This window comes from Vanacampus margaritifer, chromosome 15 (assembly GCF_051991255.1).
Source record: "Vanacampus margaritifer isolate UIUO_Vmar chromosome 15, RoL_Vmar_1.0, whole genome shotgun sequence".
Taxonomy (NCBI): domain Eukaryota; kingdom Metazoa; phylum Chordata; class Actinopteri; order Syngnathiformes; family Syngnathidae; genus Vanacampus; species Vanacampus margaritifer.
The window spans coordinates 22,378,292-22,391,305 of record NC_135446.1 but is presented as its reverse complement, the minus strand read 5'-3'; the positions used below and the strand labels follow the sequence as shown (position 1 = coordinate 22,391,305).

Below are 13,014 nucleotides of genomic sequence, written 5' to 3'. Positions count from 1 at the left end.
GAAGTATTTTCCCTCCTTCTCCTCCCTTGCTAGTTATCAAGAGCCGACCAGGCGAGCCAGAAGCAGCTGCAGTCTGGGATCGTTCAAGAGCTGCTGAGGGAATCGGACGGCCTGAGAGAAGAACTGCATCACCTCCGATGTCTGACATACGTCAAAGCAGAGGAGAGAGGCCAGAAGCACCGTGAGATGCTCAGAGCTGAGGTAACCTACAAATCGTACACACGTAATCATCTGCAATACAGTCACGGGTGGCAAACCCAAGTCCAGGAAGTCAAAACTCGGCCACAGTTTGGCTTTAGCCCCAGCTACTAGTTAGCTAGCTCCCTAGCTTACTTAGCCACCGTGGCGCTCGTTTACCTGCTAGTTAGCTAGCTCCCGTGGTGCTCGTTTACCTGCTAGGGAGCTAGCTAGCTAGCTAGCACCTTGGGCTAAAGCCAAACTGTGGAGGGGTCTTTAATTTCTGGACCTGGATTTGCCACCTGTGAATACAGTCCACGTGGCTAAAGCAGACATTAAGATTTCATGGGCTGAAATGTTCTTACATTCAAGAAACCTTCACCCTCTCTTGTGTCTCGGGCTGAAAGGATTAATTGAATAACTTGAGCAATTGGATTCGAAAGGAAAACAATTGAAGCAAAATCTCTGCCTTGAAGCTTTGTAGAGGTCATTTTTCCACACAGACTAATGTTACTGACTCGTGCATCTTGCTGGCTGGCTAACGATTAGCTAGTTAACCGCCAGCCAGCTGTTAACCTGAGCACACAACAGCCAATTCTTTACTCTCATTCTCTGACTCCCATATCACTCACCAGTCCAGGCCCCATCCGTACAGCCATACACAATCAAGGTCACAGCTATTATAGTGTGGAAGTGTGCAACTATAGCCTTACCGTTGCTCATTGTGTTGTTAACTCATTCAAACCCCAAAATGTGTAAATTGTAATACTTTGTCCTTGACTCCCAAAAATGTACGTATCGGTTTTTTTATGTTTTTTTTAATGCAAGAGCATACAGAAGGTTTGATGCAGCTTTCTGACATGAAGAGGTGGCTTAAGCAATGATAGTTATTACCAAAAACGTCCAGCAGCTGTCAGCAGAGTATAAGAGATCAACCAGGGCCATGTTGCAACAAACTCTTTTTGACAGTGTTTTTGACAGGAATGGGAATAATGATGAAACTATAAGCTATATTCTAATGCTAGAAACAGGTACAAAGAAACTTTTTTTTCCTGATAAAAGAAGAGACTTGAATCTTTCTTTTGGTAGGTTCCATGTTTTTATCGCAACAGAACACAATATTCGGTGGGCCTTGCAAAATCAGTCCAAATCCAGTCCAACAGCTGGGAGCGAAGGGGGTTGCTTCGTTGCAAATGTCTGGGAATGGATGAGTCAAATCTGGCAAAAATCCTTTTTTTCCCTGATGACTAGAATAATGGATTTTCAAAATATTCCGCCTGTGTGATCGAATCCATCCGCAGCAAATGAAGCAGCGCATCCAACAGGAAGTGCAAGAGAAGGAGCTCATCGTGATGCACCACAGCAAGCTGAATGGAATGCTGCAGCGCAGGTCTCGCTCTTTTTTCCTTTGTCGTTCCTCTTTGCAGACTTCCTCTCATTTACTGCCATTCGTTGAATGTTTGCGGGTCTGAGGACGCGATCGATATGCAGCGCACTCAAAGCAACAAAAGCTCACCTGGCACCGAAAGGAAGCGGTTTCAAACCACATCTGTTATCTGCACACACTTGATTTCAAGGCCGACTGAGCCGCTAATTGATTGTTTCCTTCCCCGTCAGGGCGCGACAATATGGCGAATTTTACCACGTGATCACTGAGGAGAAAAATAAGTATGTCAAGCTGAAGCAGATGTCCTCACACACCATCACCGAGTTGATGGAGCAGGCGAAGGTGCTGGAAAATGGGCTGGAGAGCCAAAAGAGGATTGTCACCACAAAGGACAGGTTGATAACTGATCACTTTTGATGGATTGATATACATATGATATTTGATAAGAAAACGATGCCGCATTTTTTACAGTTTACTGAGCAAAGCTCGAAAGAAGGTCTCCAATAGCTGCAAAGTGAAGGATAAACTTCTCCAGAACATCAACAAGGTCTCCTGCTTATAGAGTTGCTTAGTGTGTTTCTTACAGTTGAATAATAAAAGTGTGTTTGTTGAACATGCTGCAGGTTGCTGGCCAAAGACGTCAGGTCAGTCGGGAGCGCGAGGACAACAACGTGGAGTTGCAGCGACTCAGGCGAGTTATCAGGCTCCAGGAGCAAGCGCTCATCGACGCCAACAAGAACCAGGAAGTGGCCGTGCAGCGGCGCAATTTTCTGTGCGTTCAGCATTCCAAGCCGAAAACACATTTGCCATTCAATTAGCGTGCAAATGCAGCTCCAGAAAATTAAAACCCTGACACAGTTTGGCTTAAGCCCGAGGTACTCCCTAACCGGCTCTCACGGTGCTGGTTCACCTGCTAGGGAGCTAGCTAGCTAACTAGCATCAATGGCTCAAGTCCAACTGTGGCCGGCTTTTGACTTTCTGGACCCGGATTTGCCACCCCTGCCTACCACCAATCTTGTGGCCGTGTTCCCCCGCAGCGGCATTCAGCTGCTGGAGCACGAGGAGGTGTTGTTCGACTACCAGGAGAAGGTCAACTCGCAGGAGGCGGCCATTGCCGAGGGCAACGCGGCGCTGGCAAACCTGGAGACGGAAATGGCGGACCTGACGGCGGCCGTCGGCGAGGCGAAGCGACACATCGGCTTGAAAAAGCAGGACCTGCTGACGCAGAAGAAGATGGAGGAAGAGCTGGTCGTGCTGCAGATGGAGGTAGTCAAGATATTGCTGATGCCTTATTTGGACTGCGTGCTCTGGACTGTTTTCAAACGCAGACATATCTTTGTATAGAAATGGAGAAATGAGCGAAAGAAAAGCGTTACATTTAGAGCAACGATGCGAGTGCTTCTCTCATCCAATAGCAAATCACACTCCTAATGCAAATAAAAGTACATCGACGTTTACAGGTTGCTTGCTGCATTTGCGCAAATGTTAGCAAATTAGCCACGTACTCCGCCAGTTAGCTAGCAAACGAGTGGCCGGCAAGTGCAAACATCAGCCAGAAAGAAACATACACAAGACATAAACACTCATGTTTTCTTACTAGGCGGTATGAATTCGATATATTTACACACTAAACAACTTGAAGAATTCTTAACATCCGGCTTTTGTGCTCATCCTCCATCTTTGCTCAGCTTGGCTTGAAACTCAACCTTGCATCAAGATAAGCGTCCAAACAGGATGGATGACCGCAACGAAAAAATGGCAAAGTGATCGGAAAATGTCGACAATGCTGAGAGTGACAGTTACAGTGGATATAAAAAAGCCCCCGCAGACCTTTTTCAAGCGCAAGCAGATTTTTGTGATATAAAAAAATGAGATTGCCAAGATCAGTCATTTTGAAACTGTGTAACACTTTTGAGAGGGGAAGTAGAAATATGCAAATTCAAGTGTGTGCTTTCACAAGTGCACGCACCCTTTTATAGCTGTGATGCAAACGTTTTGAAATGAATTCTCGTGCTCTTCTTCTATTTTTATTTGACAAAAAGCTGTCATTTGAAGAGGGTGCGTCGACATTTTCTTTCCCCCGCCAGTGGCTGCATTCATTAGGTGTTCAAATCATGATGCATCCAAAAGCATCATCAGATTTGAGATCATCCCAGTCTTGTTTTCATGCATTTGATTCCATTCTTAAGCCTTTTTTGTTACTGTCCTTTTGAATGGAAATGTGACATTTGTAGAGACGCTTCTGGAGGACAAAAGTTGTCTTGTAACGCCATCAGTACGATGACTGGAGACTGCCGGATGGATGTCGCCCTTTGATATCGTATCGCTTGCCTTATCCGACTTGCGCTATGTTTGCCTTCTGTGGCCTCATCTGGCCGTCCATCCAATGTATGGCCCAAATTCTCCCCCCCCCCCCCCCCCCCCGGTGTAAAATGGATCATCTTCCAACTGCTCATCTTGCTGCACGGGGGAGCCAAACGTGATCTATTGGAGGCGGCTCGCCAGTTCCATTCATTCTCTATGCGAATTCAATCCCCATGCAGGTTGTTTAGTCATCCATTTCTCATCTATTTGTATTCATCTGTGACCGCTTTATCTGCTCGTTGCAACCTGGATCTACCGACCCCCCCCCCCCGCCCTCCCAAACCCTCCCCTCAATTCAGACAAAGATGGATGAGGCCATCTGCGAGCGCATTGTACTTCGATGCACGGAGGCCGTCATTTGCTTGGAATTTTAACCGTAGCAAAATGAACACAGACGTGTGCTGGATTTGCTGCGTTTATGAGCTGCTGGCGTCTGTGCGGATTTTGCCAAGCGCCGACAGTTCGAAAGCATCGACGTGCTTCATGTCACTGCCTTTTGGACCGAGCCCCCACTTTATGGCTTCATTCTTGCAGGGAGTGGCGCATGACATGCTACGCAATCCCTGCGGTGGTGAGTCATATTGTGTCCGTCCCTACATTTCCATCCAACCTGTCTGGAAACGGAGCGTGGGGAAATCCACAGTCGGGACATGTGGAAGGGGGACGATACTGCAAATGGCAACAAAACAGCCCGAGATCGCAAGTGTTGTTCAGAGCACTTCCTGTTCATTTTATCCTCCATTTTTTCATTTAGTCTCAGTTTTAGTCCAGTTCCAATCACACTTGTTAGTTGTTGTTGTTGTTGTTGTTTCATCACAACCAACCTCATCACGTTTTTATTTAGTCCCTTTTTAGTCTAAATCTAAATCTAGCATTTTAGTCCACGCAAACATCATTTTTATTCGTCTACTTTTAGTCAGGACAATCATTCGGCAGATTATGTTGACCGTTTTGGGTCTAAAACTATTTCACATAAGATTTTCTTTCATCTTTTTGATTGATCTTGACACACAATTACAGTACAGTATATCAACAAGTGGCAACAAGTTAGCCAACATTGGTTAGCGGTCGGATGAACGTTATTGTTGATAACAGGTCACTTCCTGTTAATATTAGGCCACCTCCGGGTCACTTCCTGTTGAAATCAGGTCACTTCCTGTTCAGATATAGCTGTTGGATTAATGTTATTTTGTTTTTTCATTCATTAAAAAACAAAAACATAACTGTGACCCGGAGGTGACCTAACATCAACAGGAAGTGGCCTGATTTCAACAAGAAGTGACCCGAGTTCAACAAAAAGTGACCCGGAAGTAAAATCTAAAATCAACAGGATGTCACAATGACGGATTAGCAGAGACAAGATTTTACAAAATCATTCAATTTTTTGTGGCTGACCTAAAATGTCCATACTATTTTGTCAGTTTTTATAAAGTGACTTCACATTTTCGTCTCGTCTTCATTAGTCATCAAAAACGCATACTGATTTTTTCTAATTGAGTTTTAGTCCGAAAGTTGACCAAATTGTTGTTTAGTGTTCGTACAGTTGGAAGGAACGTGACACATTTAATTAGACTTACTGATAAATCCACTTTATATGCATTCAATCCCACAAATATCCCACATTTTATTACAAGCATAGCTTTATTTTTCTGCCTCCTACCATATAAAGACTTTTAATTTCATGCATGGCCTGGACCTCGTTATCATTCTTTGAATGTGTTCTGAGACTTGCTGAAGCCTGAGGAGGTCCCGCGCTTTTCTCTCTCTTCCTATCTCTTCCTGACAACCAGCAAAAGAGGCTGGTGGCTTGGAGGGGGGGGGACCGGGGGGGCTTTTAATCATCATCAAGTCATTTGCTGGAGATAATCAGGCTTTAGTGCTGAAACTCCTCCCACTTATTCTATATTTTTAATCCAATTTGTCTTATCTGACATTGTTTTAAAAAGCAACACCGTGCGTTCACTTGCCTTCAAAGCATGGCTGCTAATTAGGAGCATAGCCGGCCTGTTGTTGCCATGGTAACCCTCCGTCGCTTACTTTAGTGGACTATAGACTGTAGAGTAAGGAAGTAGCCCAGTGTTATTGTTCAAATTATTCTTATTGTATTTGTGCTGCATTTAAATGCAAAAGTACAACAGTGGCCGAAAAGTATATCTATTTGCTAACTTCAGTGAGAGGAGACAAATACACAATATAATATAAGAATTAGGGGTGGAAGGCCATTCAAGTTTTTCGTTTATCGGGATTTAGCGCATGACTTCTACATGAACAATAAAAGTTTTCATACTCTTGTTCATTTGTAAGACATTGGTGACGGCTCAGTGCATTTTTCTTCATATTAAGAGCGGTCTAATCGTTAACATGAAGTAACTGGTGAAATTCTGCACATTTTTAAAATTGGCAAATACAACTTGACCCCAGTCTCCACAAATATATGCATTATTATTCATCTTATTACTGCTCAATTTTGCGACTGGAATTCTCCCAGTACAGGCTTTTGCGGTGGCGGTCTTATAAAAAAATGGTGGCATTGAAGATACTTAGAGAAAGAAAGAGAAAGTATAACAAAAGTGTGGTTTGCAAGCCGGCCTCGCTTTCTCGGCCCCGTTTTTTAGGGCTGTGATAGCGAATCCGTTTCCATGTGGCTCAAATCAAATGTTGTGCTTGGCCGGCCGCCTTTCTGAGGAGATGATTTGTGTAAAGGTTCTCGAGGTGCTGCGGATGATAGCACAGCGAGGATGACATTTTTTACCACTCATTTATTAGGCATGCTTGCATGTAGGCAGTACAATTTGATGCTATTGCCGTCATTTTGTTCTTCTTCTTGCATTATTATGCAAACTCAAGTTGGGTTTTTCTCACTTTGCCTTTCATTCTTTCTCTTTTGATTTCACTTCCTTTATCTGCCGCCGTTGGTTATGTTCTGCTTCTTGACTCGATCTCGTCTCGCTGTCAGTGGATCTGCGTCTCGCCGCCGTCTGTGTGTTGGAGCCCATAAGCGCCGTGTTTTTCTTTCCACGTGACGTCCACGTGACGTCCACGTGACGTCCACGTGACGTCCACGTGACGTCCACGTGACGTCCACGTGACGTCCACGTGACGTCCACGTGACGTCCACGTGACGTCCATGTGACACCCGCGCAAGCGGAGGCAGCTGCATTTCAAGGGCCGAGACGTCGCTTCGAATCACACCAGCCGCCCATTCACACTCGAGAGGCTTCATTAATCTGGTGAAGTCGGAGGAAATGGGAATCATCACATTGTTCCACGCTGGCTCCCCCCCCCCACTCCCCCCCCCTCCTCTTTTTATCTGCTGTACACACCTTCACACGCATTGCGAGCGATACAGGTGTGCAAACACGCATAATCCGCGTGGTTGAGCTGCTGTTTCATAAGACGGGTCACGGCAGGTCACGACCGCCTGCGTCTGGCTTTTTTTTTTCACACCCTGTTTTTCTCCTCCATCTTTCCCCCACTTCTGTCGTTCCGCTTATTTCCTCAAGGTTTCTTCATGATCCCCTACGGCATCTATAAATGTATTTTCTCATGCTGCGTTTTGCTGTTTTTGTGGCCATTTCTTTTTTTCCATTTCACGCATTCATGTTTTTATGACTTCATGAGACGAAGGGTGTCAAAATGAGTGCGTTAATTTGGGTTAATTCAAAGTTCCTTTAACGCCACAATTCCAAAAATATATATATGTAGATATTTTAATGTACATTTAGAACAGATATACAATTTGCGATTAATCGTGACTGTTGCTTGCTCAACATTCATTCATGCCTTTGCGTCCACTTGCATCTTCATTCAACAGATGTTAGCGGTCCGAGACAAGACGCTCGATCGTCTCACAGAAACGGCAGATTACAAAGAGCTCAAAGGCGCCGATCCTTCGTGCCCCGAACTGGTCAAGAAGATGCAGAAGGTAGCCCGCAACTTTCCCAGGTTTGCTGCGGCGGACATGGTATGGTAAAGCCGTTGCGTGTCTCCCGCTGTAGTTGGAGGCGGGCCTTGCCGAGAGGGAGCGGCAGCTTTTGGAGAAGGAGCTCCTGGTGGAGCAGGTGACGCGTCTCTCCGAGAATCTCCAACAACAGAACGACAACTGCAAGCTCGACAAACTGTCGTTGGCCAAGAAGGTAAACCTGCAAGATGGCGCTCCCTTCCAGTAGCGCGCACCAACTCTCATCTTCCCGCGTGTGTGCGTGTGTGCGTGTGTGCGTGTGCGCGTGTGTGCGGTCCAGTTGAAGCAGCTGCGAGGCGGCGTCATGGACACCAGCCGCCGCTTGATGGCCGCGTCTGCAGAGCTGTCGATGAAGCAGGCGGCCGTCTTGTGTCTCCAGCAGCAAGTCAAAGAGAAAGAGCTTCAGGTCAGCTTGAAGCGGAACCGTCACCCGGCAGTGTCCGGGTTCGTAGGGCGGGCCGAAAGGGTTTGGGTTAGGGCCGCTGTCATGCGCTTGCACGCAGGACCGTCTTTGTGGCTGCCAAAGTCATGAAGGACGAATACTGACTTGTTGTGCTTAAGTGGGTTTTTCTGCTTTTTATTGCCTCTATTTGAAAAGATATCCGTACTTTCTGCTTCTTGCCGTGTCTGAATGCGATTGTTACCTTTTCAACCTCCTGCCTGACTACTGACCGCACGGCAGGAATGTACATGGAATCAGATTTGCGCCAAAAAGAATGGAGCAAAATCCAGGTCCCAAAAGCCAAAGCCCCACCACAGCTTGTCTTTAGCCCCAGGTGCTAGCTAGCTAGCTAGCTAGCTAAAGAGCTCGTTCCCATGCCGCTTGTTTACCTTTTAGGGAGCTAGCTAGCATCAAGGGACCCGGATTTGCCACCTCTGTTGAAGTGGAAACAAAATGTGTTTGTTTGAAGTGCAACTGCAAACAAAAGTACGACTTTTGACGTGGGCCGTCCGTTGTCTTTTCATAGCTGAGGCAGTGTAAAATTAACAACTTTTTCTTGTCCTCATCAATGTCTTAAAAAAACCGACCTGTATGCTTGATCTTAAATACATGAAACTCAACACCCTTTTAATCAGCTGTTAGTTGATTATATATTTTCAGTTTTTATTTATTTACGGTTAGTCTTCTCAGTGCAAGGCTTATTTATATAAGTTCATAACGGAGAAAGTATTCTGTGGCGTTCTTAAAAGAAGTATTGTATGTAATTGATGGTAAAAATCCGTACCTTTTTTCTTTTCAGAGTTGTGTGCTTTTTACTTAAGTAGCAACTTTTTTTTTCTTCAAATCTGTCCTTCCACTTGAGCGCGCGCGTGACCGACTGCGAGTGCTTTTTCCAGCCTGCGCTGAGCGACGGCAGCACAAAAGCCGATTGACGACGCGCTGCTTTATTGTCGCGCGTCTCCAGATGGACCGATGCCGGCGGCGCTTGGAGCAAGGCCTGCCGCCCTGCCCCGAGATGGAGGAAGAATGGAGGAGGATGCTGCGGGACAAGAAGAGGAGACGGAGAGACAAAGAGGAGCAGGAAGAGGTAAAGAAAGACACTTTCAAAGATCAGCGGTCGAGACCGGATTCGTGTGCCGGAGGGAGAAGAGGAAGAAAAAACACAGGAATTGATTCAAGCCAAAAGGCACGGAAGTGTTGCTTTATACCTGCGTGTGTGCGCGTGCGTGCGCGCGTGTGTGCGCGATGAGACCGGGGAGAGAGTGAACACACGCGCACGCATGCCAGACAAGGCCAAGGTTGGTTTTGTCAACATGCACAAAGAAGAAGAGGTGGCAAGCGACACACCAGGCATCTTTGCTCGTGTCCCAAAGCAAAATACAGACGCGTTCGTCGCTGCCTTTTTCCTCCTTTTTCTGGCCCGAAAAGACGCCACATGCAAATGAGAAGCGGGGCCGTCGTGGGATGGAAAGCTCGTCATTGAGCCACTTGTAAATATGGAAGCGCTTCCCGCTGAGCTTTCCTGTCTTCCTGTTGTCCGTCCGTCCGTCCTCCGGGCCTCATATTTCTTGTTCTTCAATAATCCCGTCATATGCTTTGAAGTCGTCTCTGGCATTTCAGCTCACCTGTTTTCATGCTGCACAGCTGTAAGGAGGTCATCGGGGTCTGCTTGTTTTGCACTCCTTGAGCAGAACTTTGACCCGCTTCCACTACGCCGTGCTGCACGTATGGAATGCTCAACATGAGAGCGTTCCGACTCATTCTTGTCCGCGCACAACCTGTAAAGTGAATTCAGAGATTTGTTTCTCAATCGAAGACCATTTTGAGTTACTTTTTAAGTTTTACCCTCGTTTTTGTCGGCAATATGAACGGCCGAGTCCAGACTTGCGTTGCGCCGCGACACGCTGCCGGGAACAACTTCAAAATGAAAGCGCTCGGTCCGAGGCATTGCGCTCCACATGTTACTTGTTGTGTTGCCCACAACGTGAACTGTTTATTTGCTGTAAATTTGCGAGGTTGGCGGGAGAAATGACTGATCGGGAGATTGAGTTGGTAAGACACAGCGCAGACAGACTTGGATATGAAAGTCCGTGGTGACGGTAATCGCGGCAAAGTCTCATTGACGTTTTATGGATTTTTTTTATAGCGAGCATTGCTTTTGCGGGACACGCCTCCAATTTTCGGGACGCTTGAATTGAGCTTCGATCGTTGTGGGCAGACGGGCTTACGTCACCTCGGTTGAGGAAATGAGCTGCAGGCAGCCGCCTCATCATTTTGAACGCAAGAAAAACCCTGCTATGTTTTGACTCGTGGGGACACAAAATAATATATTATTGTAAAGAAAATGTTTGGCTTGACTTAATCATTCAAATCGGGCACACTTTCACTTCTCTGGGATTTTAAAAATAGTCGCTGGCTATCCTCATGGAAAAGCTCTTGAAGCATGAAGAAAGGCAACAGAAAGTTGGAAATGAGTGTTTTGGGAAAGTTTCCCAAAAGTTTTCATGTGGACACAAGGTCAAAAAGTAGAGGGAGTTTTTTGGGGAATATTCAATGTTTGTGTAGGTAAGAAGCACTTCTACGATACTCTGTTTGCAAATGCGTCAAAAGTGAGCGTTAAAAAAGAAACGTTAGTCCCTCCACTAACTAACTAACAAACTCTGCAGACACTTTTGCAGAAAGTGCCTCCAAATTCTTGTGGTGAAAAGTGCATGCGGGTCATTGGCTGGCCAAACGGCTTTAATGAGCCAGAAGATCCAAAGAATGGCACCGTAATGGCAGCACCGTAATGGCAGCGCCGCTGCGGCGTTTGTTCACGCTCAGCTTAAAACGTCTTCTGAAACTCGTGAGAGCAAAACAGAAGAATTGTTGCCGGGCTGATCGCATTTTGTCATTCCCAGCACTTGCATTTGTTTTGACGTATCACAACTATTGAATTTATTATTCCATTTTGGTGATTATACTTGGGCAAAATTGAATTCCAGCTCGGCACTCCAAGGTCATGCATCAATATTAAAACGACGCGTGCGTGTGCGTGTGCGTGTGCGTGTGTGCGTGCGCAGCTGGCAGCCGGCAACGGGTGGAAGCGCCTGCCGAGCGGACGGCACACCACGGCGGAGAGCCGACCCGATGCTTACATCCCCCATGCGGACACCCTCCCTCTGCCCAAACCCTACGGCGCGCAGGCCCCCTTCAGGCCCCCCCAAGCAGGTGCCAACATGAGACACGTACGCAAACCCGCACATGTCAAACCCGCACAACTCTAGAAGAACACAACAAAATGGACGTTCCTGTCTCAACGCGGTTTCTCCCTTTTTGCGTTCCTCCTCTCGTGACTTCATGGCTGCATCTGGTTGTAATCATGTGGCCGTTTTCTTTTTTCTTTTCCTGGACTGACAGGCAATAGTTTGTTTACCGAGCATTTGTAACCAAATGAGAATGTGAGGGACTTTGAGATTGGGAATATTTGACCGTTTTTCTCTTCTGACGTTTCTGCCTATGAATACATTGCAGAGGCTTTAAGGCATGAGATTAAAGCCTGAAAGGAGAAATGTAAATACAAGAGGATGATCACACAGTGGAAGAGGGTAGACAAAGATGGAGAAAAAAACGGGACACATTCAAGGTGCAGGTGCCAAAACAAAAATATTCCCAAAAAGAAAACATTTCAAGCCACATCACGAAAATGCTGTTGCACGTGATTCACACTTCATGTCTGTTTTTAAGACTTGCCAGGGGTGGAGGAGCTCTTGTTTTATTATTGGCATGTATTTGGATCAGGAGATGACGTGTGGTTAATAGTTGAAAGTAAAATGTTAACCATCTGTTGCCCAAAACTTCCATATCAAAGATTTCTCAACTCAACTCAACTTAAAGAGAAGTTTGTGGAATAAAATGGATGGCTTAACATTTCTGGATGTATTAAAAGTTCAAGGCAAGCTAAATCTTTTGTTGGCAATTCCTTCAAATGAGTATTGATGCCAGTTTATCAAAGCAAATAGCTCCCATAGATAGCAAATGTAAAAGAGCTTCGACACGACATTGGCATCATGCGCGATGTTCGTCGTCGGACAAATTGTAAATGAACCAACCGGTGCACTTTGAAATCATAAAACACAGCAGAATGGTTGCTTTAGTGAATAAAGCAAAGCATTTTCAGTCAAAGCTACAAAGGTGCGTTAGCGTGTTTAGCCGAGGAGATTGACAAGAACTCCCACAATTTGTATCTCAATTGATCTAAACACGCATGACGATAAAGTTTTTCAGTTCTGCTCCAGCTTTGTTTCAATGATGCATTCATAGTTTGAGGATGGATCAATTCCATTTCTAAAAATAAGAACAAACTTGCGCTAATAGCTAACATATTAGCGTCTGATACGTAGCAGAGCACCAAAAGAAAGGACAGGTCAACAAGGTCAACTGAGCAGGATATCGTGTTCAGGTGTAGCGGCGTGCGTGATCCTCCGCCGCCAGGTTCGTTTAGTGCCGGACAAACTTTGAGCTTCACGAGGCCGTTGCATAACACTGAAGAACAGAAATCACTTCCTTTTTTTTTGGGCTACAAGCACATTGCGAGCTGTTTGCTAAAGTTGACTCAACCAGTTTGTCGCTGAGATCATTTCCTGATTTGAATATTTTTAGGATGTGTCTGGAGGCGTTTGTAGTGGAATCAGATTTAAAAAC

The 13,014-nt window shown here is 45.8% G+C and overlaps 1 protein-coding gene across 4 annotated transcripts in view; it reads left to right on the top strand.

The window, feature by feature from the left end:
- ccdc146 (coiled-coil domain containing 146) overlaps positions 1 to 12,275 on the top strand; it is a 37,726-nt gene extending 25,451 nt beyond the window's left edge. For all 4 annotated transcript variants that reach the window (XM_077544402.1, XM_077544401.1, XM_077544403.1 and 1 more), the window contains 11 exons: positions 34 to 201; positions 1,479 to 1,567; positions 1,795 to 1,959; positions 2,036 to 2,111; positions 2,188 to 2,336; positions 2,602 to 2,830; positions 7,743 to 7,853; positions 7,927 to 8,064; positions 8,170 to 8,295; positions 9,296 to 9,418; positions 11,394 to 12,275. In XM_077544402.1, coding sequence (XP_077400528.1) covers positions 34 to 201; positions 1,479 to 1,567; positions 1,795 to 1,959; positions 2,036 to 2,111; positions 2,188 to 2,336; positions 2,602 to 2,830; positions 7,743 to 7,853; positions 7,927 to 8,064; positions 8,170 to 8,295; positions 9,296 to 9,418; positions 11,394 to 11,597 — 1,578 coding nt within the window. In that variant the 3' untranslated portion in view covers positions 11,598 to 12,275. The remainder of the gene's footprint in view (positions 1 to 33; positions 202 to 1,478; positions 1,568 to 1,794; positions 1,960 to 2,035; positions 2,112 to 2,187; positions 2,337 to 2,601; positions 2,831 to 7,742; positions 7,854 to 7,926; positions 8,065 to 8,169; positions 8,296 to 9,295; positions 9,419 to 11,393) is intronic.
- Positions 12,276 to 13,014: the final 739 nt, after the last annotated feature.